The sequence below is a fragment of the Pristiophorus japonicus genome, chromosome 9 (assembly GCF_044704955.1).
Source record: "Pristiophorus japonicus isolate sPriJap1 chromosome 9, sPriJap1.hap1, whole genome shotgun sequence".
Classification (NCBI taxonomy): Eukaryota; Metazoa; Chordata; class Chondrichthyes; family Pristiophoridae; genus Pristiophorus; species Pristiophorus japonicus.
Genome location: NC_091985.1, coordinates 29,114,720 through 29,140,864, shown reverse-complemented (window position 1 = coordinate 29,140,864; position 26,145 = coordinate 29,114,720). Strand labels below are relative to the sequence as shown.

The 26,145-nt window shown below is 45.1% G+C and overlaps 1 protein-coding gene across 3 annotated transcripts in view; it reads right to left on the bottom strand.

Annotated features, from left to right (window-relative positions):
• The window catches only part of akt3a (v-akt murine thymoma viral oncogene homolog 3a), a 493,259-nt gene that overhangs the window by 155,964 nt on the left and 311,150 nt on the right, over positions 1–26,145 (bottom strand). For all 3 annotated transcript variants that reach the window (XM_070889219.1, XM_070889220.1, XM_070889221.1), the window contains exon 5: positions 4,488–4,635. In XM_070889219.1, coding sequence (XP_070745320.1) covers positions 4,488–4,635 — 148 coding nt within the window. The remainder of the gene's footprint in view (positions 1–4,487; positions 4,636–26,145) is intronic.

Below are 26,145 nucleotides of genomic sequence, written 5' to 3'. Positions count from 1 at the left end.
CACAACTGGGGATGTGCATGTCATTGCTCAACATGCAACACATTTCTGCATTCGGCAGGTGACTGCTGCACTACATGCCCGGAAGAATGACTAGATAAAGTTCCCCATGACCGCCCAGGCAATGCGTGACAGGGCTGTGGACTTCTCCAGGATTGTTGGCTTCCCAAATGTACAGGGCTGCATTGATTGTAACCACATCACCTGCGAGCACCTTTGGAGGATTCTGAGATGTACAGGAACAGAAAAGGCTTCCACTCCGTGAATGTGCAGCTCGTCTGTGACAACATGCACTGCATCATGGCAGTTGATGCAAGACACCCTGGGAGCACCCATGATGCTTTCATCCTATGCGAAAGCGCTATATCTGCCATGTTTCAGCAGCAGCCAGAAGATACGGCATCGCCATCTGGCTCATGACGCCCGAAGCGTGACCTGGACAGAAGCTGACCGGGAATACAACATGTCGCATATTGCGATGCGCAGCATAATAGAGAGGACCATTGGCATCTTGAAGCAGCATTTCCAATGCTGGGACCATTCTGGAAGCTACTTGCAATACCCCCGAGATTGTCGGTCAGTTCACTTTGTCTGCTGCATGCTGCACCATGAGGCAGCAGCAGCTGGTAGTAGAAGACCCACCTGAGGTGAGAGTGGCTAATGATGAGGAAGAAGATGTAGATGATGAGGATGAGGATGAGGAAGCCATGCAACTACCTGAACCCGGAGCACGACGGCAGAAGAGAGCGGGCCATCATGCCCCTTTAACGATTGCTCGAGCCTTGCACCAGCAGTTCATCCATGAACACTTTGCTGCATGAAGGCTCAGCGGCAACTATTCTAAATGGACGACCATGTTTACTGTTTGGACCTGTTCCGTAATGTTGTGTTGTGTTGATGGAGCAAATAATTGCCAGGATGGCAGGACTGACATATGAGGAGAGACTGGATCGACTGGGCCTGTACTCACTGGAGTTTAGAAGAATGAGAGGGGATCTCATAGAAACATTTAAAATTCTGACGGGACTGGACAAGTTAGGTGCAGGAAGAATGTTCCCGATGTTGGGGAAGTCCAGAACCAGGGGACATAGTTTAAGGATAAGGGGTAAGCCATTTAGGACTGAGATGAGGAAAACTTCTTCACTCAGAGAGTTGTTAACCTATGGAATTCCCTACCGCAGAGAGTTGTTGATGCCAGTTCATTGGATATATTCAAGAGGGAATTAGATATGGCCCTTACGGCTAAAGGGATCAAGGGGTATGGAGAGAAAGCAGGAAAGGGGTACTGAGGTGAATGATCAGCCATGATCTTATTGAATGGTGGTGCAGACTCGAAGGGCCGAATGGCCAGTCCTGCACCTATTTTTCTATGTTTCTAATGGATATGATTCTTTTTTAGTTCAAAAAGTTGTCAGTAATGGAACAAATAATGTAAATGATTCAGTTATAATTTAAAATATATTTTATTCAAAAGTTTAACACTTGTTTGTACTGAACCTAACTTTAATAAAAATATTCTTGTATCAAACCTTAAAGTTTTCAGTGAAGATCACTTACAAACCTTTAAACTTGTAAATGTACATCACTTACAAAAAACAACAGTAACAACAATAACAACAGCAGCAAAGAAAGGCTGCACTCATCTCTCCTCCACCTTATTCTGAGACCGCCTGACTGTGCTTGGTCTTGGTGACTCCACCCCTGCAGTGGCGCAGCATTTCTTGGGTTGGTACCAAGCTCATTCTTTTGAGCATCTCAGCTAATGCGCACTTCTTGATGGGGGTGTGGGCAGGCAGAGGGAGAGGGAGGATGTGGAAGGCCCGGCTTGGGCCTCTTCAGACGCTGGTCTATTGGGATTGGAATGGGAGTGGCAGTTGATTCTGTCAATCGCCGCGGGGATTGGGCGTGTTCCCTTATTCCAGCAGCCACCTCCGATATTACCTCCCTCATGTGCCCCAGCAGAATCTCAACTACCTGCAACATTCCCTCCCTCATGTTCACTGACAGTGTATCCGCTACCTGTGACATTCCCTACCTCATGTTCACCGACAGTTTATCAGCTACCTGCGACATTCCATCCCTAATGTGCCCGGACAGTGTTCCCATTTCTCGTGAGAGTGTTACTTCTCCCGACAGTCCTGATACCTCATCACCCACCCCACTGATGGTGTCCAGGAGTAATCGCGTAAGGTCAAAGCTCTCCGCACTCATTGCTATCATCTGAACCACATCTGTTACATCCTGCAGCTCAGGAGAGCGCTGTCGAGCTCTCCTTCCCCTCCTCATCCTGGGTGTGGCTCGGTGCATCCCACTGGAACCCACCACCTCGGACTGTGTGAAACCATGGAATGTTCCAACACTCGTACCACTCAGGAAAGGGACTGGCACCACAATGGATGGCACCAGCACCTCCTCCAGAGTGAGTACAACAGTGGGGGCTTCATCCTCCTCCTCCCCCTCCCCCCCCACGCCCCCATGCTCTTGGTCAGGGAAGGTGGGATTGGAAGATGTTCTACTCTTCAGGCTCCGCCGTGTCTATATCGTCTGCATCAGTTTCAGCTTTGTCAGGGTTGACCTCAAAGTTCTGCAAAATATAACAGAACAGACAAATGGTTAGTAGCAGAGGAGGGAGCAAGGGTGGCATGAGTAGGTTCACACAGCACAGGCGGTAGGCTCATACAGCACAGGCAGTAGGCTCATTTGAAGGAACACGATGAATGATAGCACATTGCATCAACCGAAGCGCAACTGACGGAGACATCCCCATGGACCGAAGCATGGCTAGCCTGCGCAGTACTTAAGTTTTAGCAAAGCCAGAATGTGGAATTTGCAGGACTTACCCTCTCCCTCGAGTGCAGGCCCAGCTTGTGCAGTGGTGTTTGCTTTTCTCCAGGCAGGACCCATCAAAGCAGCGATCCTGTCTTCCAAGGGTGTCAGAGGGTGCAGATTTGTTGGGCCTCCTCCTGTTCGAGTTCTCTCTCTTTTGTTGTGTGCCACCTTCCTCTGCAAGGTGAAAATATAACTTTTTAAGTGGGGGTGTCTTTCTGCTGGGTGGGACATACAGATGGTCACATTTATAGTTGCAATTCCAGTGACTAAGTTAAAAGATTACTTACACTAATTACTTGACCAAGGTCCTGCCACTTCTTTTTGTACCAGCCTCCAGACCTCGGGATGGTCACCATTGCACATTAGTCTTCTGCAAGTTGGTTCCAGTGTTTCTTCATTTCTTTTGGTGAAACTTTTATGCGACCTCTGCTGGTGTCCAGCTCGTGCCATCTGGCCTCAATTACAGTAACTAGTGCCTCCACTTCCTCTTGAGAGAAATTCTTGGTCCTTGAGCCGCGTTGCATATTGCAACTCCGATTTTTTTCCACTGAAAATTAAAGTTCTCACAGTTCTCACACACAACTGACTCTTTAAAAATGGACGAATGCAGACCGGGATGTGTACTGGGCATGCGCGCCCATAAAAAATGTAAAAAACGTCATTTCTTTCCCCTGCACAATCATAGAATGGGGGGCATCCTTTTTTCGGCGCAGACATTAGGCTCCACCCCCCGAAGCTAAAGGACAGGCTGCGTGGCAGCAATTTTAAAAATTAGAACTGGGATACTTTTAAGTTATTTATTTGGAGTAGTCGGTGCCAAAAAAAACGGCATTGGGGAAAATTGAGCCCATAGACTTATCTAGCAGGACTAAATCACAGATCAGTGTCGATGAAAAGTGTGACTGAAAAATATAATGAAAATAGCATGACATGATTCTGACGAATTAAGTGAGATGGAAGTTTTAATAGATTATAGATGGAGAACTGGGATCTAAAATAACCTGATATTCTGTGAGTTCCTACAGCACTCACCTAATTGATGACATCAAAAGCAGAAATTATAGAATAAAATATTGGGTATCTTGCAGATCACAGCCAACTTTGCTTTTGCAATTTATATGATCTCAATCCTCGAACTGAATTACTGACTTGTGATCTGTTGCAACCCATCCAGTAACCTCCAAGATAATTTCAAAGACATATTATCAGTACAATAGAAGAAACTAATCTAGTATAATGAGGAAGGTGTAGACTATCTGGACTTCAGCAGAAGGTATTTTACAGAATAATGATTCATTTATGATTAAAATTGCCAAAAATAAAATATCTTTCAACCCTTGGAAAGTAAAAAGTAACTTACTGAACCTAAAATATTTTCAAACTGAGAGCCAACCCAGCTGTTATTTTTCAGCTGTTATTTTAGCTGCAGGTCATATAATATCATGTACCCCATCATATCCTCGCCATTCTCCTCCCCTTTCACGAATGTCACTGTCCATACTATCTCTTTCATCCTTAGAGTGAAATGCTCATAGATTTCTTTCTGCTTGTGATGAGTGCTATATAAATGCAAGCTGTTCTTGTAAAATTATTGCAAGACTTAAATGTTACACCAGATGATAAAGCTTATTTATTTTATAAGCAGCAATAATTGCTCTTACCACTCTGCGTTTGGGATGACTAAGGGAGGTGTCCATTTCATCCTCCCCTGTAATATCTAGATTGGGACTAGAGCTGCAGTTCATTCGATCTTCCTCTTGCCTTTGAAGTCTATCTGCTACTGCTTGGATAGCTTCTGTCCATTCTTCCCTGAATATATAAAACAAAAAACGTCTTTGGTATTAATGCAAACTCATACTCAGTGGTCGATCTGTAGAAGCTCTAAACTATAACCATGGAGACTTGTGCACTCTCCCATGGCTTTTGTTTCTTGAGGCTACTGATTTGAATAGAAACCAAAAATAATAGGTCGAGTGGTGAATTGTTACTCAGGCGTAAATTTATTTTCCAAAGTCTAATTGCTACTACAATCTTTGCAAGGTCAGTTTTTCCACAACACTGCACGGTTTACCTTAAATCTAAATAGGACTGTGTAAACAGATTTTACATTCAGAGATTCTACCAATTATTAATGAAGTGAATAATTAATTACGCAGATACAATTTTTTTTACTGGTTCAACACAAGTAAAAACAAAAGAGATAGAAACGGTAACTTTTGAAGGGCTTCACTTTTATTATGGCTGTCAATTAATCGCAGTTAATTTGTGCGATTAATGCATTAATTTATTTGGTGATTCATTTTTTTTAATGTTATGTGGCGATCACCTTGGAGTCATCTGCAGCCTTCAGTACACCACGTATTTCTTTATAATTCTGCGCACTCACGACCCATATGTCCTTCTGCGCATGTGAGCAATTGCTAGAGTGACAGTAGAGTGCGATTCATTGCGATTAATTGTTTTAATTGCTTGGCAGCCCTAATATATATGTATATATAGCTCCTGTGCAACAGACATGCTCATTAAACCAACTATGCGAACATTTACAATGGGAATTCCAATGTTAAAATGTCAATACTTACCTGTAACTATTACCTGTCATGCCACAAACAATTATTTTCTCTCAGTAATTGAAATTTCGCACATTCAAAGTAATGTCTTAAACAAAATTAAAAATGAAAAAAAAAAGTTTATTTCACATAATATTGAATATGTCCTTAATGTTTTCATTTGAAGGACTCAGCCTATCCCAAAAGCTTGGGCTTAGTCTTCATAATTTTGCCCAGAGCAGCGACTCTTATTAATTGAATGCAGATTATGTATGAGCAGTCCAATTTTCAAGGATGCATCAGTATCATTTAGTCAGATGAACTACTGGAATATTTTTCTTCAGCTTCTGATAGTTTCTGCTCAGTTGTTTTTGAAAATATTGGGAGAAAAACTGGAAGACAAACTTTAAAAAGTGTGTTTTAAAAAAAAACGAGATGTTGTCTGCATACGAGAAAGGAGGGAAATAAATGATGGACTGTATTTTTCTGTCCGTAAATTTTAGAAAACATGAAGCAGAGAAAGATAGAATTCTTCTCATTTAAGTTCATTTTTCCAAAAAAATGTAGAACTTTGGAGCAGAGATTGTCTGATCACCACAAGTGTTTAGTTCACAGAAAACGTAAATATGTTAGTGACGCACGTCTGTGAGAAACAGACATGGAGGCAGGCAGACAGACAGTACATTCTATAACCTATAACCAATTGAATTTTGCATTTTGCAAACAAAGCCTCGAAAGAAAACTGAGGAATTAAGATGGGGATAGGAAAAGGAAAACATGAAGAAAAGGAAAACATGAGGAAAAGGAAAACATGAAGGTGAGGAATTGTCTGGCTTCTTGTCACTCACTAATAGTCAGTGCTGCATGTCATGTTAGTCTCCCTTTCCATCTCGTTCCTCACTTACACTTTCCCTGATCCCCATCATTCTTTACCATTACGCATTTCACTTCCCAACTCTTCCTCATTCTCATCACTACCCCAACTTTGCGGCTTTAAACTATGCATTCAAACCACTGTATCCTCCCCTCTCCCTTGTTCCATTGCTTCATTTCACTCTTAATCCTTCATCCACACTTTTTCACTCCATTCGCTCACTCAAGGGTCAGAGCTGAGCGACCTGAGGCCCCCTCACCATTAACCAATTTCAACTAAAGGGATCAAGGGGTATGGAGAGAAAGCAGGAATGGGGTACTGAAGTTGCATGATCAGCCATGATCATATTGAATGGTGGTGCAGGCTCGAAGGGCCGAATGGCCTACTCCTGCACCTATTTTCGATGTTTCTATGTTTTTTTCAGACCTAGAACATAAGAACCTAAGAAATAGGAGTAGGAGTAGGCCATAAGGCCCCTCAAGCCTGCTCCGCTATTCAATAAGATCATGGCTGATCTGATCATGGACTCAGCTCCACTTCCCTGCCTGCTCCCCATAATCCCTTATCGTTTAAGAAACTGTCTATTTATGTCTTAAATTTATTTAGTGTCCCAGCTTTCACAGCTCTCTGAGGCAGCAAATTCCACAGATTCACAACCCTCAGAGAAGAAATTTCTCTTCATCTCAGTTCTAAATGGGCGGCTCCTTATGCTAACATCATGCCCTCTAGTTCTAGCCTCCCCCACCAGTGGAAACATCCTCTCTGCATTCACATTGTCAAGCCCCCTCATAATCTTATACGCTTCTACAAGATCATCTCTCATTCTTCTCAATTCCAATGAGTAGAGGCCCAACCTACTCAAACTTTCCTCATAAGTCAACCCACTCATCCCCAGAATCAACCTAGTGAACCTTCTCTGAACTGCCTCCACAGCAAGTATATCCTTTTGTAAATATGGAAACCAAAACTGCACGCAGTATTCCAGGTGTGGCCTCACCAATACCCTGTACAGCTGTAACAAGACTTCCCTGCTTTTATACTCCATCCTCTTTGCAATAAAGGCCAGGATTCCATCGGTCTTCTTGATCACTTGTTGTACCTGCATACTATCCTGTTGTGTTTCATGCACAAGTACCCCTAGGTCCCGCTGTATTGCAGCACTTTGCAATCTTTCTCCATTTAAATAATAACTTACTCTTAGATTTTTTTTCTGCCAAAGTGCATGACTTCACATTTTCCAACATTATACTCCATCTGTCAAATTCTTGCCCATTCATTTAGCATGTCTATGTCCTCCTGCAGCCTCTTTATGTCCTCCTCACACATTACCCTTCCTCCCATCTTTGTATCGTCAGCAAACTTGGATATGTTACACTCAGTCCCCTCTTCCAAGTCATTAATATAGATTGTAAATGTCTGTATCATCTCCACCTCTCTTAGTTTAACACATGCCTTTAAGTTTATAGAACACCGAGCCACATAAGGAAATATTAGGGCAGATGAGCAAAATCTTGGTCAAAAGTAGGTTTTAACGAGCGTCTTAAAGAAGGAAATGGAGGGAGAGAGATAGAGAGATTTGGGAGGAGATTTCAGAGTGGAGGGCCTTGGCAGCTGAAGGCACAGCCACTAATGGTGGAGTGGTTAAAATCGGGAATGCTGAAGATGCCACATTAAGAGGAGCCCACATATCTCGGAGGGTTGTGGGGCTGTAGGAGCCTACAAGTTGGGAGGGGCGTGGCCATGGAGGAATTTGAAAACAAGGATGAAAATGTTTTCATCACGGTGTTGATTCACCGGGAGCCAATGTAGGTCAGCGAGCACAGGGGTTATGGGTGAACTCAACTTGGTGCGAGTTAGGACAGCAGAGTTTTGGATGACCTCAAGTTTATGGAGGGTAGAACATGCGAGGCGGGCCACTTGCATTGGAATAGTCAAGTCATCATAGGCAGTCCCTCGGAGTAGAGGATGACTTGCTTCCACACTAGAAATGAGTTCTCAGGTGACTGAAGAGTCCAATGCGGGACCTACAGTCTCTGTCACAGGTGGGGCAAACAGTGCTTGAAGGAACAAGTGGGTGGGGTGCCTGGGTTGCCACGTGCTCCTTCCGCTGTCAACGCTTGGCTTCAGCTTGCACTCGGCGAAGAGACTCGAGGTGTTCGGTGCCTTCCCGATGCTTTTCCTCCACTTTGGGTGGTCTTCGGCCAGAGATTCCCAGGTGTCGGTGGGGATGTTACATTTTTTCAAGGAGGCTTTGAGGGTGTCTTTGAAGCGTTTCCTCTGCCCACCTGGGGCTCGCTTGCCATATTGGAGCTCCGAGTAGAGCGTTAAGGAATTCCTTCAGTTCCTCCTTCTCACTAGACCCTCGGTCCCCTAGGACTTCCAGAAGGTTATTTGTATCTTCCTTTGCAAAGAAAGGACATTAGCTTGGATGATGTGGAATCGGTATGGGTGGAGCTACGGAATACCAAGGGGCAGAAAACGCTAGTGGGAGTTGAGTACAGACCACTAAACAGTAGTAGTAAGGCTGGGGATAGCATCAAACAAGAAATTAAGGATCTATGCAATAAAGGTACAGCAGTTATCATGGGTGACTTTAATCTACATATTGATTGGGCTAACCAAACTGAGAGCAATGCGGTGGAGGAGGATTTCCTGGAGTGTATTAGGGATGGTTTTCTAGACCACTATGTCGAGGAACCAACTAGGGAGCTGGCCATCCTAGACTGGGTGATGTGTAATGAGAAAGGACTAATTAGCAATCTTGTGCAAGGCCCCTTGGGGAAGAGTGACCATAACATGGTAGAATTCTTTATTAAGAAGGAGAATGACAGTGTTACTTCAGAGACTAGAGTCCTGAACTTAAGGAAAGGTAACTTCGATGGTTTGAGGCGTGAATTGGCTAGAATAGACTGGCAAATTATACTTAAAGGGTTGACGGTGGATAGGCAATGGCAAACATTTAAAGATCACATGGATGAACTTCAGCAATTGTACATCCCTGTCTGGAGTAAAAATAAAATGGGGAAGGTGGCTCAACCTTGGCTAACAAGGGAAATTAAGGATAGTGTTAAATCCAAGGAAGAGGCATATAAATTGGCCAGAAAAAACAACAAACGTGAGGACTGGGAGAAATTTAGAATTCAGCAGAGGAGGACAAAGGGTTTAATTAAGTGGGGGAAAATAGAGTACAAGAAGAAGCTTGCCGGGAACATAAAAACTGACTGCAAAAGCTTCTATAGATATGTGAAGAGAAAAAAATATGTGAAGAGAAAAAGGTTAGTGAAGACAAACGTAGGTCCCTTGCAGTCGGATTCAGGTGAATTTATAATGGGGAACAAAGAAATGGCAGACCAATTGAACAAATACTTTGGTTCTGTCTTCACGAAGGAAGACACAAATAACCTTCTGGAAGTACTAGGGGACCGAGGGTCTAGTGAGAAGGAGGAACTGAAGGATATCCTTATTAGGCGAGAAATTGTGTTAGGGAAATTGATGGGATTGAAGGCCGATAAATTCCCGGGGCCTGATAGTCTGCATCCCAGAGTACTTAAGGAAGTGGCCCTAGAAATAGTGGATGCATTGGTGGTCATTTTCCAACAGTCTATCGACTCTGGATCAGTTCCTATGGACTGGAGGGTAGCTAATGTAACACCACTTTTTAAAAAGGGAGGGAGAGAGAAAGCAGGTAATTACAGACCGGTTAGCCTGACATCAGTAGTGGGGAAAATGTTGGAATCAATTATTAAGGATGAAATAGCAGCACATTTGGAAAGCAGTGACAGGATCGGTCCAAGTCAGCATGGATTTATGAAGGGGAAATCATGCTCGACAAATCTTCTGGAATTTTTTGAGGATGTAACTAGTAGAGTGGACAAGGGAGAACCAGTGGATGTGGTGTATTTGGACTTTCAAAAGGCTTTTAACAAGGTCCCACACAAGAGATTGGTGTGCAAAATCAAAGCACATGATATTGGGGGTAATATACTGACGTGGATAGAGAACTGGTTGGCAGACAGGAAGCAGAGAGTCGGGATAAACGGGTCCTCTACAGAATGGCAGGCAGTGACTAGTGGAGTGCCGCAGGGCTCAGTGCTGGGACCCAGCGCTTTACAATATACATCAATGATTTGGATGAAGGAATTGAGTGCAATATCTCCAAGTTTTCAGATGACACTAAACTGGGTGGCGGTGTGAGCTGTGAGGGAGATGCTAGGAGGCTGCAGGGTGACTTGAACAGCTTAGGTGAGTGGGCAAATGCTTGGCAGATGCAGTATAATGTGGATAAATGTGAGGTTATCCACTTTGGGAGCAAAAACAGGAAGACAGAATATTTTCTGAATGGCGGCAAATTAGGAAAAGGGAAGGTGCAACAAGACCTGGGTGTCATGGTTCATCAGTCATTGAAAGTTGGCATGCAGGTACAGCAGGCGGTGAAGAAGGAAAATGATATGTTGGCCTTCATAGCTAGGGGATTTGAGTATAGGAGCAGGGAGGTCTTACTGCAGTTGTACAGGGACTTGGTGAGGCCTCACCTGGAATACTGTGTTCAGTTTTGGTCACCTAATCTGAGGAAGGACGTTCTTGCTATTGAGGGAGTGCAGCAAAGGTTCACCAGACTGATTCCAGGGATGGCTGGACTGTCATATGAGGAGAGACTGGATCAACTGGGCCTTTATTCACTGGAGTTTAGAAGGATGAGAGGGGATCTCATAGAAACATATAAAATTCTGACGGGACTGGACAGGTTAAATGCGTGAAGAATGTTCCCGATGTTGGGAACTCCAGAACCAAGGGACATAGTTTTAGGATAAGGGGTAGACCATTTAGGACTGAGATGAGGAGAATCTTCTTCACTCAGAGCGTTGTTAACCTGTGGAATTCTCTGCCGCAGAGAGTTGTTGATGCCAGTTCATTGGATATATTCAAGAGGGAGTTAGATATGGCCCTTACGGCTAAGGGGATCAAGGGGCATGGAGAGAAAGCAGGAAAGGGATACCGAGGGAATGATCAGCCATGATCTTATTGAATGGTGGTGCAGGCTCCAAGGGCCGAATGGCCTACTCCTGCACCTATTTTCTATGTTTCTATGTTTGTTTTGGGAGTCTCGTGTCAGGCATGTGGGCGATGTGGCCTGTCCAGCGGAGCTGATCAAGCGTGGTCAGTGCTTCGATGCTGGGGATATTGGCCTGAACAAGGGCACTGACGTTAGTGCGCCTATCCTGCCAATGGATTTGCAGGATCTTGTGGAGGCAGTGTTGGTGGTACTTCTCCAGTGTTTTGAGGTGCCTGCTGTACATAGTCCATGTCTCTGAAGCATATAGGAGGGCACTGCTCTGTAGACCATGAGCTTGGTGCCAGGTTTGAGGTCCTCGTCTTTAAACACTCTTTTCCCCAGGCGACCGAAGGCTGCGCTGGCGCACTGAAGGCGGTGTTGGACTTCGTTGTCGATGTCTGCCGTTGTTGACAGTAGGCTCCCGAGGTATGGAAAATGGTCCACATTGTCCAAGGCCTCGTCGTGGATTTTGATAACCTGGGGGCAGTGCTGGTGGAGGGGTTAGGTTGGTAGAGGACCTTTGTCTTACAGATGTTTAGTGTACGTCTCGGTGAAGGTGTTGATGATGGCTTGGAGTTCGGCCTCTGAGTGTGCACAGACACAGGCGTGTCTGCATACAGTAGTTCGATGATGGATGATGGGACGACCTTGGACCTGGCCTGGAGGCGGCGGAGGTTGAACAGATTGCCGTTGGTTCTGCAATTTAGCTTCGCTCTAGCGGGAAGCTTGCTGAGCGTGAGATGGAGCATTACTACAAGGAAGATCGAGAAGAGCTTTGGAGTGATGACACAGCCCTGCTTGACCCCAGTCCGAACATGGAATGGGTCTGTAGTGGATCCGTTGGTCAGGATCACGGCTTGCATGTCATCATAGAGCAGGCGGAGAATGGTAACTAACTTTTGAGGGCAGCCAAATCTGAGGAGGACGCTTCATAATCCCTCACGGGTGACAGTGTCGAAGGCTTTTGTGGGGTCGAAAGCGGCCATGTACAGGGGTTGGTGCTGTTCCGTGCATTTCTCTTGTATCTGCCGCGCGGTGAAGATCATGTCCATTGTGCTCCTTAGTGGGCGGAATCCGCAATGCGACTCTGGGAGGAATTCTTCAGCCACAAGAAAGCGGCGATTCAGGAGCATTCTTGCGATGACTTTCCTGGTGGTCGACAGCAGGGAGATTCCTCTGTAGTTATCGCAGTCGTACTTGTCACCTTTCTTGAAGATGGTCACGATTACAGCACCTGAGATCTCCTGGTATGATCTCCTTCTTCCAGATAAGAGAGATGCGATCATGGATCCTCGCCAGTAGTGCTTCTCTGCCATGTTTTAGTGCTGTGGCGGGGATTCCATCTGCTCTTGAAGACTTGTTGTTCTTCAGTTGTCGGATGGCCTATTCAACCTTATGTCGGGCTGGGGTTGTGCTGAGATGGTGGCGGGTAGCATGCTGTGGGATGGAGTCGAGGACACTCAGGTCAAAGACAGGGTCTCGGTTGAGGAGATCCTCGAAGTCCTCCTTCCAGCGGGCACTGACTGCCTCTCTGTCCTTGATGAGCACCTCTCAGTTCTTGGCCAGTAGTGGGGTAGGGCCTTGGGCCGTAGGTCGTCTTGATTGCGCTGAAGAATCCTCACACGTCTTGGTTGTCGGCTGGCTGCTGGATTTCTTGAACTTTCTCCACAGGGTTTTCTGTTGGACCTCGGTCTTCAGACATCTGTGGAGCTGCTTTCTTGCCCTCGAGTTGTATTGCTGCTTCCAGTCCAACAATGCCTTGTGGTTGCGGCATATTAGCTCCTGGATCTCCTGGTTATTCTCATCGAACCAGTCTCGGTGTTTCCTGGTCGAATGGCCGAGCGTCTCTTCGCAGGTGCTGATTATGGAAACTTTGAGGGTTGACCAGGCCCTGTGGAGACTCTGCGTCTCTGGGTCACTGGGAGTTGTCAGGTTGGTAGCGAGGCGCTGGCTGAATAGTGCTATCTTAGCAGGATCTCGGAGTGCATCGGTGTTGATTTTCCTGCAGCATTGTTTCTGTTGTCGTCGCTGTTTTGGGGCAATGTTGATGGTGATGACAGAGCAAATTAGGCGGTGGTCCTTCCAGCAGTCGTCAGCTCCCATCATGGCGTGGGTGATGCGCACATCTTTGCAGTCCCTCGCTCGGACGATGACATAGTCTCGCAGATGCCAGTGCTTGGATCTTTATATTTGTCCTTCTGATGGAACAGGGTATTAGTTATGACGAGGCCATGTTCTAAGCATTTTGGCAGGAGCGCGACATTGGAGTTGGCTTTCCTTACCCCCTCTCTGCTGATCACACCTCCCCAGAGGTCAGTGTCCTTTCCAACTCTGGCGTTGAAGTCACCAAGGAGGATCAGCTGGTCGCTCGTTGGGACTTGGGACAAGGATCGTTCGAGGCTGCAGTAGAATTCCCCTTTGGTCTCATCTGTAGCTTCCAGTGTTGGGGCGTATGCGCTGAAGACTGTAGCGCATGGTTCCAGGCTAGGGTGAGCCGAAGAGTCATGAGGTGTTCATTTATCCCGCAGGGTGAGTCTCTGAGACAGCCCACTAGTTTGTTTTTTACAGCGAAGCCAACCCCATGGAGGCGTCTTTGTGCTTCTGGTTTGCCTTTCCAGAAGTGTAGCCACCACCTTGTTCTTTGAGCTGGCATTCCCCTGCCCGCCGGGTGTCGCTTAGGGCGGCGATGTCAATGTTGAATGGCCAGTGTTCCCGGGTAACAACAGCGGTGCGACGTTCCGGTCTGTTGCTCTTCGGGTTTGTCCATAAGGGTCCTGACATTCCAGGTCCTGAACTTCATCTTAAAGTGTGGAAGATGCCTGTGCACGAGTTCTTTTAACGTGGGGTGGCCGCTGCACAACAGCTACCACACGGGCTTGACAGAGCAAGGTCTTGGTCCAATGGCAAGGGGATCCAAGACGACTGGAGACCAGGTTCTGCTCTGTGGGCCTAGTTCCTACACACATGAATACTCCCACTGTCCTCCTTCCCGCAGGGCCTCTATCCCTGGGTTTCGTAGGACGCAATGGCGGTCTCTCAAACTCGCTGTTGGCCCGTGCTACGCTCCTCCTGAGCCACGACCCCGCTGTTCGTCTATACTGCACCGTTCCTGGACCACGACCCCGCTGCTGGTCAATGCTGCGCCACTCCTGGGCCATGACCCCGCTGCTGGCCTGCGCTGCGTCTCTCCTGGGCCACGTCCCTGCTGCTGTCCTCCAGGCTCCCGCTGGCCTCCGACCTCGCGCTGTCCTGACCGCTGGGCTCCCGCTGTCCTCCGACCTCTGGTAACAAAGGCATGGATGAGAGTTTCAGCAGCAGAGTGGCTTAGGCAGGGGTGGAGACGAGCAATGTCCCAGAGGTGGAAATAGGTGATGGGTTGGACATGTGGTTGGAAGCTCATCTCGGGGTCACCAATGTTGCGAACGGTCTGGTTCAACTTTAGAAAGTTGTCAGGGAGATGGATGGAGTCAGTGGCTAAGTAACGGAATTTGTGGCAGGGACCGACAATGACTTTGGTCTTCCCAATATTTAGTTGAAGCAATGTTCTGCTCATCCAATACAACAGGTGTGCAATGACAATAGTTATTTTGTTTCTTACACATCAGCCTCTCTGTACTTTAATTTATAAAAACTCAATATGAACTTTATCTCACTACATAGAAACATAGAAACATAGAAAATAGGTGCAGGAGCAGGCCATTCAGCCCTTCTAGCCTGCACCGCCATTCAATGAGTTCATGGCTGAACATGAAACTTCAGTACCCCCTTCCTGCTTTCTCGCCATAACCCTTGATCCCCCGAGTAGTAAGGACTTCATCTAACTCCCTTTTGAATATATTTAGTGAATTGGCCTCAACTACTTTCTGTGGTAGAGAATTCCACAGGTTCACCACTCTCTGGGTGAAGAAGTTTCTCCTCATCTCGGTCCTAAATGGCTTACCCCTTATCCTCAGACTGTGACCCCTGGTTCTGGACTTCCCCAACATTGGGAACATTCTTTCTGCATCTAACCTGTCTAAACCCGTCAGAATTTTAAACGTTTCTATGAGGTCCCCTCTCATTCTTCTGAACTCCAGTGAATACAATCCCAATTGATCCAATCTTTCTTGATAGGTCAGTCCCGCCATCCCGGGAATCAGTCTGGTGAACCTTCGCTGCACTCCCTCAATAGCAAGAATGTCCTTCCTCAAGTTAGGAGACCAAAACTGTACACAATACTCCAGGTGTGGCCTCACCAAGGCCCTGTACAACTGTAGCAACACCTCCCTGCCCCTGTATTCAAATCCCCTCGCTATGAAGGCCAACATGCCATTTGCTTTCTTAACCGCCTGCTGTACCTGCATGCCAACCTTCAATGACTGATGTACCATGACACCCAGGTCTCGTTGCACCTTCCCTTTTCCTAATCTGTCACCATTCAGATAATAGTCTGTCTCTCTGTTTTTACCACCAAAGTGGATAACCTCACATTTATCCACATTATACTTCATCTGCCATGCATTTGCCCACTCACCTAACCTATCCAAGTCACTCTGCAGCCTAATAGCATCCTCCTCGCAGCTCACACTGCCACCCAACTTAGTATCATCCGCAAATTTGGAGATACTGCATTTAATCCCCTCGTCTAAATCATTAATGTACAATGTAAACAGCTGGGGCCCCAGCACAGAACCTTGCGGCACTCCACTAGTCACTGCCTGCCATTCTGAAAAGTACCCGTTTACTCCTACTCTTTGCTTCCTGTCTGACAACCAGTTCTCAATCCACGTCAGCACACTACCCCCAATCCCATGTGCTTTAACTTTGCACATTAATCTCTTGTGTGGGACCTTGTCGAAAGCCTTCTGAAAGTCCAAATATACCACATCAACTGGTTCTCCCTTGTCCACTTTACTGGAAACATCCTCAAAAAATTCCAGAAGATTTGTCAAGCATGATTTCCCTTTCACAAATCCATGCTGACTTGGACCTATCATGTCACCATTTTCCAGATGCACTGCTATGACATCCTTAATAATTGATTCCATCACTTTACCCACTACTGAGGTCAGGCTGACCGGTCTATAATTCCCTGTTTTCTCTCTCCCTCCTTTTTTAAAAAGTGGGGTTACATTGGCTACCCTCCACTCCATAGGAACTGATCCAGAGTCAATGGAATGTTGGAAAATGACTGTCAATGCATCCGCTATTTCCAAGGCCACCTCCTTAAGTACTCTAGGATGCAGTCCATCAGGCCCTGGGGATTTATCGGCCTTCAATCCCATCAATTTCCCCAACACAATTTCCCGACTAATAAAGATTTCCCTCAGTTCCTCTTCCTTACTAGACCCTCTGACCCCTTTTATATCCGGAAGGTTGTTTGTATCCTCCTTAGTGAATACCGAACCAAAGTACTTGTTCAATTGATCCGCCATTTCTTTGTTCCCCGTTATGACTTCCCCTGATTCTGACTGCAGGGGACCTACGTTTGTCTTCACCAACCTTTTTCTCTTTACATACCTATAGAAACTTTTGCAATCCGCCTTAATGTTCCCTGCAAGCTTCTTCTCGTACTCCATTTTCCCTGTCCTAATCAAACCCTTTGTCCTCCTCTGCTGAGTTCTAAATTTCTCCCAGTCCCCAGGTTCGCTGCTATTTCTGGCCAATTTGTATGCCACTTCCTTGGCTTTAATACTATCCCTGATTTCCCTAGATAGCCACGGTTGAGCCACCTTCCCCTTTTTATTTTTACGCCAGACAGGAATGTACAATTGTTGTACTTCATCCATGCGGTCTCTAAATGTCTGCCATTGCCCATCCACAGTCAACCCCCTAAGTATCATTCGCCAATCTATCCTAGCCAATTCACGCCTCATACCTTCAAAGTTACCCTTCTTTAAGTTCTGGACCATGGTCTCTGAAATTACTGTTTCATTCTCCATCCTAATGCAGAATTCCACCATATTATGGTCACTCTTCCCCAAGGGGCCTCGCACAATGAGATTGCTAATTAATCCTCTCTCATTACACAACACCCAGTCTAAGATGGCCTCCCCCCTAGTTGGTTCCTCAACATATTGGTCTAGAAAACCATCCCTTATGCACTCCAGGAAATCCTCCTCCACCGTATTGCTTCCAGTTTGGCTAGCCCAATCTATGTGCATATTAAAGTCACCCATTATAACTGCTGCACCTTTATTGCATGCACCCCTAATTTCCTGTTTGATGCCCTCCCCAACATCCCTATTACTGTTTGGAGGTCTGTACACAACTCCTACTAACGTTTTTTGCCCTTTGGTGTTCTGCAGCTCTACCCATATAGATTCCACATCATCCAAGCTAATGTCTTTCCTAACTATTGCATTAATCTCCTCTTTAACCAGCAATGCTACCCCACCTCCTTTTCCTTTTATTCTATCCTTCCTGAATGTTGAATACCCCTGAATGTTGAGTTCCCAGCCCTGATCATCCTGGAGCCACGTCTCCGTCATCCCAATCACATCATATTTGTTAACATCTATTTGCACAATTAATTCATCCACCTTATTGCGGATACTCCTTGCATTAAGACACAAAGCCTTCAGGCTTGTTTTATTAACACCCTTTGTCCTTTTAGAATTTTGCTGTACAGTGGCCCTTTTTGTTCTTTGCCTTGGGTTTCTCTGCCCTCCACTTTTCCTCATCTCCTTTCTGTCTTTTGCTTTTGGCTCCTTTTTGTTTCCCTCTGTCTCCCTGCATTGGTTCCCATCCCCCTGCCATATTAGTTTAAATCCTCCCCAACAGCACTAGCAAACACTCCCCCTAGGACATTGGTTCCAGTCCTGCCCAGGTGCAGACCGTCCGGTTTGTACTGGTCCCACATCTTTTGAAATTTGTCCTATTATTCTTCAAAAAGCTTCTAGCAAAAAGAGCTAGGAGGCACCAGGAAAGAAATTGAATTGATACTGCTGATGGAATGGTATTGGGAATTAGGTGCGCATGTTCAGACCCCACAATCCAAATTCAGCTGACAGTCACAGCTCTCAGTTATTGGCCCGGAATGTCTGGTCTGGATGACAGTGAACTGGCAGCGTTTGCCGTTATTCCGCCTTTGAAACTGCCCGCAACTTAAGGATTTGGCATGTGCAGAATTCCCGAAGTTGTCGTTTGTCAATGACCGTTCCAAAACTGGCTGCACTGTACTCTCCTCTTTCTGCTTCTGCGCCCCCCCCCTCCCCCCCGCCGACCCATAGAGCCATCAGTGAAATCTCGTAAATCACTGCAACGGACAAAAACTTTGACTCGTCCACAGTAAGTACACTGTTAAATACCCATTAAAAGTTAGACTTAAGATATTGGGTGTAACAGGGGTTTTACCAGTGTATTGATTGCTAAACAAATGTTAAGGGCGTGGAAAACTAATTTGAATTTTGTGTAGTGTGAAATTTGTCCATTTTAAAAAAACTAAAATTTTAAGAAAGTCTCAAAAGAAGTTTTCGGTTTTTTAAAAAGTTTTTTTTAAGCTTGCCTTTTCCCCCTGTAAGAACCCTAATCTTTCTTTTGCTCTCTAACTATTTTAAAATGTTAGAATCTTAAGGGCTTACTCACATCCTTGTTTGCCGTCTGAGAATTCTGCTTTTTGAGTGGCTGCTTATCATCATCATCATCATCATCATCACAGGCAGTTCCTCGGAATTGAGGAAGACTTGCTTCCACTTTTAAAATGAATTCTTAGGTGGCTGAATAGTCCAATGCAGGAATTACAGTCTCTGTCACAGGTGGGACAGATAGTCGTTGAGGGTAAGGGAGGGTGGGACAGGTTTGCCGCACGCTCTTTCCGCTGCCTGTGCTTGATTTCTGCATGCTCTCGGCAATGAGATTGGAGGTGCTCAGCGCCTTCCCGGATGCACTTCTTCCACTTAGAGCGGTCTTTGGCCAGGGACTCCCAGGTGTCGGTGGGGATGTTGCACTTTATCAAGGAGACTTTGAAGGCGTCCTTGAAATGTTTCCTCTGCCCACCTTGGACTCGCCTGCCGTGTAAGAGTTCCGAGTAGAGTGCTTGCTTTGGGAGTCTTGTATCTGGTATGAGTATAATGTGGCCCGCCCAACGGAGCTGGTTTAGTGTGGTCAGTGCTTCGATGCTGTGGATGTTGGCCTGGTCGAGGACACTAATGTTGGTGCGTCTGTCCTCCCAGGGGATTTGCAGAATATTGCGGAGACATCGCTGGTGGTATTTCTCCAGTGATTTGAGGTGTCTACTGTATATTGTCCACGTCTCTGAGCTATACAGGAGGGCGGGTATCACTACAGACCTGTAGATCATGAGCTTAGTGGCAGATTTGAGGGCCTGATCTTCGAACACTCTTTTCCTCAGGCGGCCGAAGGCTGCGCTGGCACACTGGAGGCCATGGGACAGGGCCAATTTTCCTCAGTGCAAGGAGGAGCTGTACTGGGCCAAGGCGCAATTCCAACTCCATCAGAGACAGTATTTTTGTTCTTTATTTTCTGCGATGTGAGCACTTCATAACTTCCAATCCGACAAGAACTGGAAGCGAGGCAGGGTTAGTAAACTGTACTCGTCACTCTGCTCTTCAATTAGTTGCAGTGCTTTTACCAGCAGTTTCATGCAGACATCAAACTCAGTAAGTACTTCTCTATAGTGCGCATCACCAGTGCATTTTCTTCATGGAAAAAAACAAGTTGGGGTTTCTTGTACCTGCACTCGAGAAAATAGGCAGGTGTTGAAACAGTAGAAATATGGCTCGTGAGCTGAGCCATGATGTCACAAAAATTATCAAATTTTTCAACCTAGCCAGCCTAATCTTTTTATTCTTTAGATTGCTTAACCTCTACAAAAACAACAGACCAACACCCAAACAGAGGAAACTACCAGGATACAGATCTTGATGAATTTGAAATCTCACAGCAGCCACATAAATATGTGGATTTTTCCCAGGCCTCATTCATGCAAAATCTTGTTTTCGCTCACTTTAGCTATTTTGAATGAGAAAATAGCAATCAGTGCAAATTGACTCAAAAGACAACAAACACGAAAAGCAAGCTCTCAGCACAACAGAGCATGGGGAGTGAGAGAAATCAAGTCAGAAAGTGAGCTTTGTCTGTGTTGTTGTAGTTCAAAGAATGAGGAACACAAAGTCAGTTTATCTGAAATTTGCCCTCATCTGCTCAATCTTGCATGTAAAAAATGTGCCAAACTAGGACTGAAAACAGAGCAAATTACTTACCATTGTGTCCTATTTAAATGAGGAAAACATGAAGATCTAATAAATCAAGAGAATATTACTTCATAAAAGCATGCAAGTCAATCCATGCAACCACAGTCCAATTAATCTAGAAACCCTTTGAATACTAGGCTGAGAAATGGTAATTGCAAAAGTAACACCAGATAGTTTTGACCACCAAACAAATATATTAAGCTACACCTTTGGTTAAATGCATCTTAGATTTACCCAACATTTTGTCGCCAAATAAAATATGTGCAAACACACAACTTGCAATTATATAGCACTTCAATGTAGAAAAATGCCCCAAGGCATTTCAGAGGGATAAAAACTAGCTAAAGAAGCAGATATTAAGAGGGGTGACCAAAAGTTTAGACAAAGGTGTGAGTTTTAAGGCTGTTAAACAAGGAGAGGAATGTGCAGAGGCAGAAGGGTTTTGGGAGGGAATTCCAGAGTGTGTAGCCTACATGGCTGAAGGCTGCCAGTGGTGGGGTAAAGGGAAGGGAAACACGAGGTTGGAATAGGAGGAACAAAGAGTTTCGGGGGGGGGGGGGGGGGGGCGGGTGCGGGTATAGTGTTCGAAGAGTTTAGAGAGACGAGGCCCAAATATGAAGCTTTGGGAGCCAGCGTAGGTCAACAAGGACAGAGTAATGGGTGAGCAGGACTTAGTGCAGGTTGAATACAGGAAGATGAGTTTTGGAAGTTTATGAAGGGTGGAAAATGGGGAAGCCTGTCAGGAAAGCATTTGAATAGTTGAGTCTGGAGGTGACGAAAGCAAGGATAAGTGTTTCTGTTGCAAATGTGCTGAGAAAATATATAGAAAATTGATGCGGTTTTGAAAAAGTGTCCTGGAATGTCACTGACCAGTAGTTGCAGGGTTGGGAGTCAACTGAGGCTGTTCTGATTGTAACCCCTACAAGATAGCGTCAATACTATAGCACTTAAAAATTCCCCAGTCTAAACTGTAGTTGAAACTTGACAAAATCAATCAAAAACTTTGACAAACTTCTCACTCTACACATCCAGTGACTGAAAGTAAAGAGTCAGAAATCCCGAAATGCAAGTCTTTATTAAAATTATGTTTGCTAAATGATATGACTCAATTATCAAATTTGCTGATTGTATTTTTATTATATTAATCGGTAATGCTCTAAATTCAAGTGTTCGAAAGGGTGAAACACACTTTTTTAGGATACATTATTGTTAAAGGAAACCACAAACTAGTATCACATCTGAATTACCACCATCTCTCCAAAATCTTGGATCAGAACTCGTTAAAAATTGTTGTGGTTGAACTGAAGAATTGGAAGAGTATTCCATTTTGCTTTTGAGTTCTAAATTATACAGTAATTCAATTCCATGTATTACAGGTGCAACCTCCCAAATTTGGAGTTCCAAACTCCGAATGTTCCAAAATCACAACGGTAAATAATCACCCCCACCGCCCCCAAGCACAGACACACACAAACCAAAAAAAAATTTGCAAAAACCAAAAAATAAACAATCACAAAACACTTAACTATCGAATCGCAAAAGAATTAAAAAATAAAAACTTTAATTTACCTTTTTCGCAGGTCTTCATACCTACCGTTGTCCCAAGTGCTGCAACGCAGGTTTTTCCCGGGCGTTTCTTTGCTTCCAACCACGGGTCACCGTTGAGCTAAATGGGTTTCCGGATTCGGGACATCACCCGAACCTCGGCCAAGGTGTTTCCGGATTCGGGACGTCGGAAATATGTTCCGAAATCTGGAAATACCCGAAATCCGGAACGGTCTCGGTCCCGAGGTTTCCGGATTTGGGGGGTCGCACCTGTTTTGTAGACTGGCTAATTATTTTATTAGTTTTGATTTGTGCCCAAATGAGCAAGCTTGCTTGTAGAGAACTTACCCTGATTTTGAATATTACAAATATTCCACTTTACCTACCTGAATAGTGTGCCCAATAGAGTCCTTTAAATTACATTCAGGGAGTAAGGAACTTAAACTTTTCAATTAAATGTTTCCTGGAGTGGTACCCTGACACTACAGACCACAGCTGGAAGGACAAGAGTTCACTGCTTTTTACGTTGTAAAAACAATGGCCCAGATTTTGCAGTGGGTAATGACGGCGACCCCTCTGAGACTGACCTTAACTTCAGGATTTAGCGTATACGCATCTAAACGCGGAAATCCGTAAGTTGCGGTCAGTCATTCACTGCTCCGACGAAGGCTGCACTGTGCCCCCAACACCACACACAGCCGGCAATGAGTGGAACTGATGGAAACGTGAGCTTTTCTGCCCTTTCAATGTTAAACACCTCATTAAATGTTAAGCCTTGTTGAAATAGATGTAACCAGGGTATTAACAGTGTATTGACTGCTAAACAACCGTTCTGGCCCTGAAAAACTAATTTTTATGTTTGTGGAATGCCAAATTTCTCAATTATAATAAAAATTACAATTTAAAAAAAATAATATTTTTTAAGTTTGTTCATGTTATTTCAGCTTGTGCATGTCTCAATCTTTATTTTGCTCTCTTACATTTTTTAAAAGTGCATATAATCAGTGCCTTTTATTTCCTGGTTTGCTGTCTGTGAGAATTCGTCGATGTGATTGGCTGCTTTATGACATTACTGCTGTTCTATGCTGGAGATTCACTTTTGTCACCGCTGCAATCAATTACATGTCAAGAAACCTAAAGTTTTCGCCACAGAGATTGCGACAACTCTGTGGCAGCTTTCTTCGAGGTCAGCGGTGATTACCGTCGCATCACCACTGACCGCAAATTACAGGCCAAGAACTATAAATACTTATCTTTTTAGCTGAATAGTCCAACCAAAAACAATTCTGCACTTATTATGCATTTAATCTCATGTAGCTTCAGGAATTATTTCAAATTAAATGTTCACTTCTTATAATAATTTTTCCCATCCTCTTTAGGTTCTCATGACATTATAGTTTTCCAACTAAGCAGACAAACAAATGACATATTTCCAAAGCTTATCCTAATATTCCCACTATTCAGATAGAAGTTCTTGGGTACTCGCTTTTTGTTTTTGCATCCTACAAGTGGGAAGTTCAGGCCCTTCATTTCAATTTGCACCTGTCCACATAACACAATTGAAATGGAGACTGAGAATTAAATGGGTACCGAAAGCTTGCAGTATGTAATTTTCCAATATGTTGTGCCACCCCACCATCTGCCCTTAGCAGGCCTGAACTTTGATTCTGCTGTAAAACATGACGGAAATTTTTATTCTTTAAAAATAGTTCCTGGGATCTGGGTGTCGTTGGCAATTTATTGGAAATCCATAATTGCCCTTGAGAAGGTGGTGGTGAGCCGCCTTCTTGTACCGCTGCAGTTCTTGTGGTGAGGTTACTCAGACAGTGCCAATAGGAAGGGAGTTCCAGGATTTTGATTCAGCGACAACGAAGGAATGGCGATATATTTCCAAGTCAGGAATGTATGTAACTTGGAGGGGAACTTACAGGTGATGGTGTTCCCATGCGCCTGCTGCCCTTGTTCTTCTAGGTGGTTCAGGTCGTGGGTTTGGGAGATGCTGCCGAAGAAGCCTTGGCGAAGTTGCTGCAGTGCATATTATAGATGGTACACACTACAGCTATGGTGCGCTGGTGGTGGAGGGAGTGAATGTTAAAGGTGATGGATCGGATGCCAATCAAGTGGGCTGCTTTGTCCTGGAATGGTGTCGAGCTTCTTGAGTGTTGTTGGAGCTGCACTCATCCAGGCAAGTGGAGAGTATTCCATCACACTCCTGACTCTTGCTTTGTAGATGGTGGAAAGGGTTTGGGGAGTCAGAAAGTGAGACACTCGCCACAGAATACCCAGCTTCTGACCAGCTCTTGTACCTACAGTATGTGTGTGGTTGGTCCAGTTAAGTTTCTCATCAATGGTGACCGCCTGGCCCCCCTGCATGTTGACGGTGGGGGATTTGCTGAAGATAATGCCGTTGAATATCATGGGGCGGTGATTAGACTCTCGCTTGTTGGCGATAGTCATTGCCTGACACTTACGTGGCGCGAATGTTACTTGCCATTTATCAGCCCAAGCCTGAAAGTTGTACAGGTCTTGCTGCATGCGGGTATGGACGGCTTCATTATGAGGGGTTGCGAATGGAACCGAACACTGTGCAATCATCAGCAAACATCCCCACTTCTGACCTTATGATAGACATAGACATAGAAAATAGGTGCAGGAGTAGGCCATTCGGCCCTTCTAGTCTGCACCGCCATTCAATGAGTTCATGGCTGAACATGAAACTTCAGTACCCCATTCCTGCTTTCTCGCCATACCCCTTGATCCCCCTAGTAGTAAGGACTTCACCTAACTCGTTTTTGAATATATTTAGTGAATTGGCCTCAACAACTTTCTGTGGTAGAGAATTCCACAGGTTCACCACTCTCTGGGAGAAGAAGTTCCTCCTCATCTCGGTCCTAAATGGCTTACCCTTTATCCTTAGACTGTGTCCCCTGGTTCTGGACTTCCCCAACATTGGGAACATTCTTCCTGCATCGAACCTGTCTAACCCCGTCAGAATTTTAAACGTTTCTATGAGGTCCCCTCTCATTCTTCTGAACTCCAGTGAATACAAGCCCAGTTGATCCAGTCTTTCTTGATAGGTCAGTCCCGCCATCCCGGGAATCAGTCTGGTGAACCTTCGCTGCACTCCCTCAATAGCAAGAATGTCCTTCCTCAGGTTAGGAGACCAAAACTGTACACAATACTCCAGGTGTGGCCTCACCAAGGCCCTGAACAACTGTAGCAACACCTCCCTGCCCCTGTACTCAAATCCCCTCGCTATGAAGGCCAACATGCCATTTGCTTTTTTAACCGCCTGCTGTACCTGCATGCCAACCTTCAATGACTGATGTACCATGACACCCAGGTCTCTTTGCACCGCCCCTTTTCCTAATCTGTCACCATTCAGATAATAGTCTGTCTCTCTGTTTTTACCACCAAAGTGGATAACCTCACATTTATCCACATTATACTTCATCTGCCATGCATTTGCCCACTCACCTAACCTATCCAAGTCGCTCTGCAGCCTCATAGCATCCTCCTCGCAGCTCACACTGCCACCCAACCTAGTGCCATCCGCAAATTTGGAGATACTACATTTAATCCCCTCGTCTAAATCATTAATGTACAGTGTAAACAGCTGGGGCCCCAGCACAGAACCTTGCGGTACCCCATTAGTCACTGCCTGCCATTCTGAAAAGTCTCCATTTACTCCTACTCTTTGCTTCTTGTCTGACAACGAGTTCTCAATCCATGTCAGCACACTACCCCCAATCCCATGTGCTTTAACTTTGCACATTAATCTCTTGTGTGGGACCGTGTCGAAAGCCTTCTGAAAGTCCAAATATACCACATCAACTGGTTCTCCCTTGTCCACTCTACTGGAAACATCCTCAAAAAATTCCAGAAGATTTGTCAAGCATGATTTCCCTTTCACAAATCCATGCTGACTTGGACCTATCATGTCACCTCTTTCCAAATGCACTGCTATGACATCTTTAATAATTGATTTCATCATTTTACCCACTACCGATGTCAGGCTGACCGATCTATAATTCCCTGTTATCTCTCTCCCGTCTTTTTTAAAAAGTGGGGTTACATTGGCTACCCTCCACTCCATAGGAACTG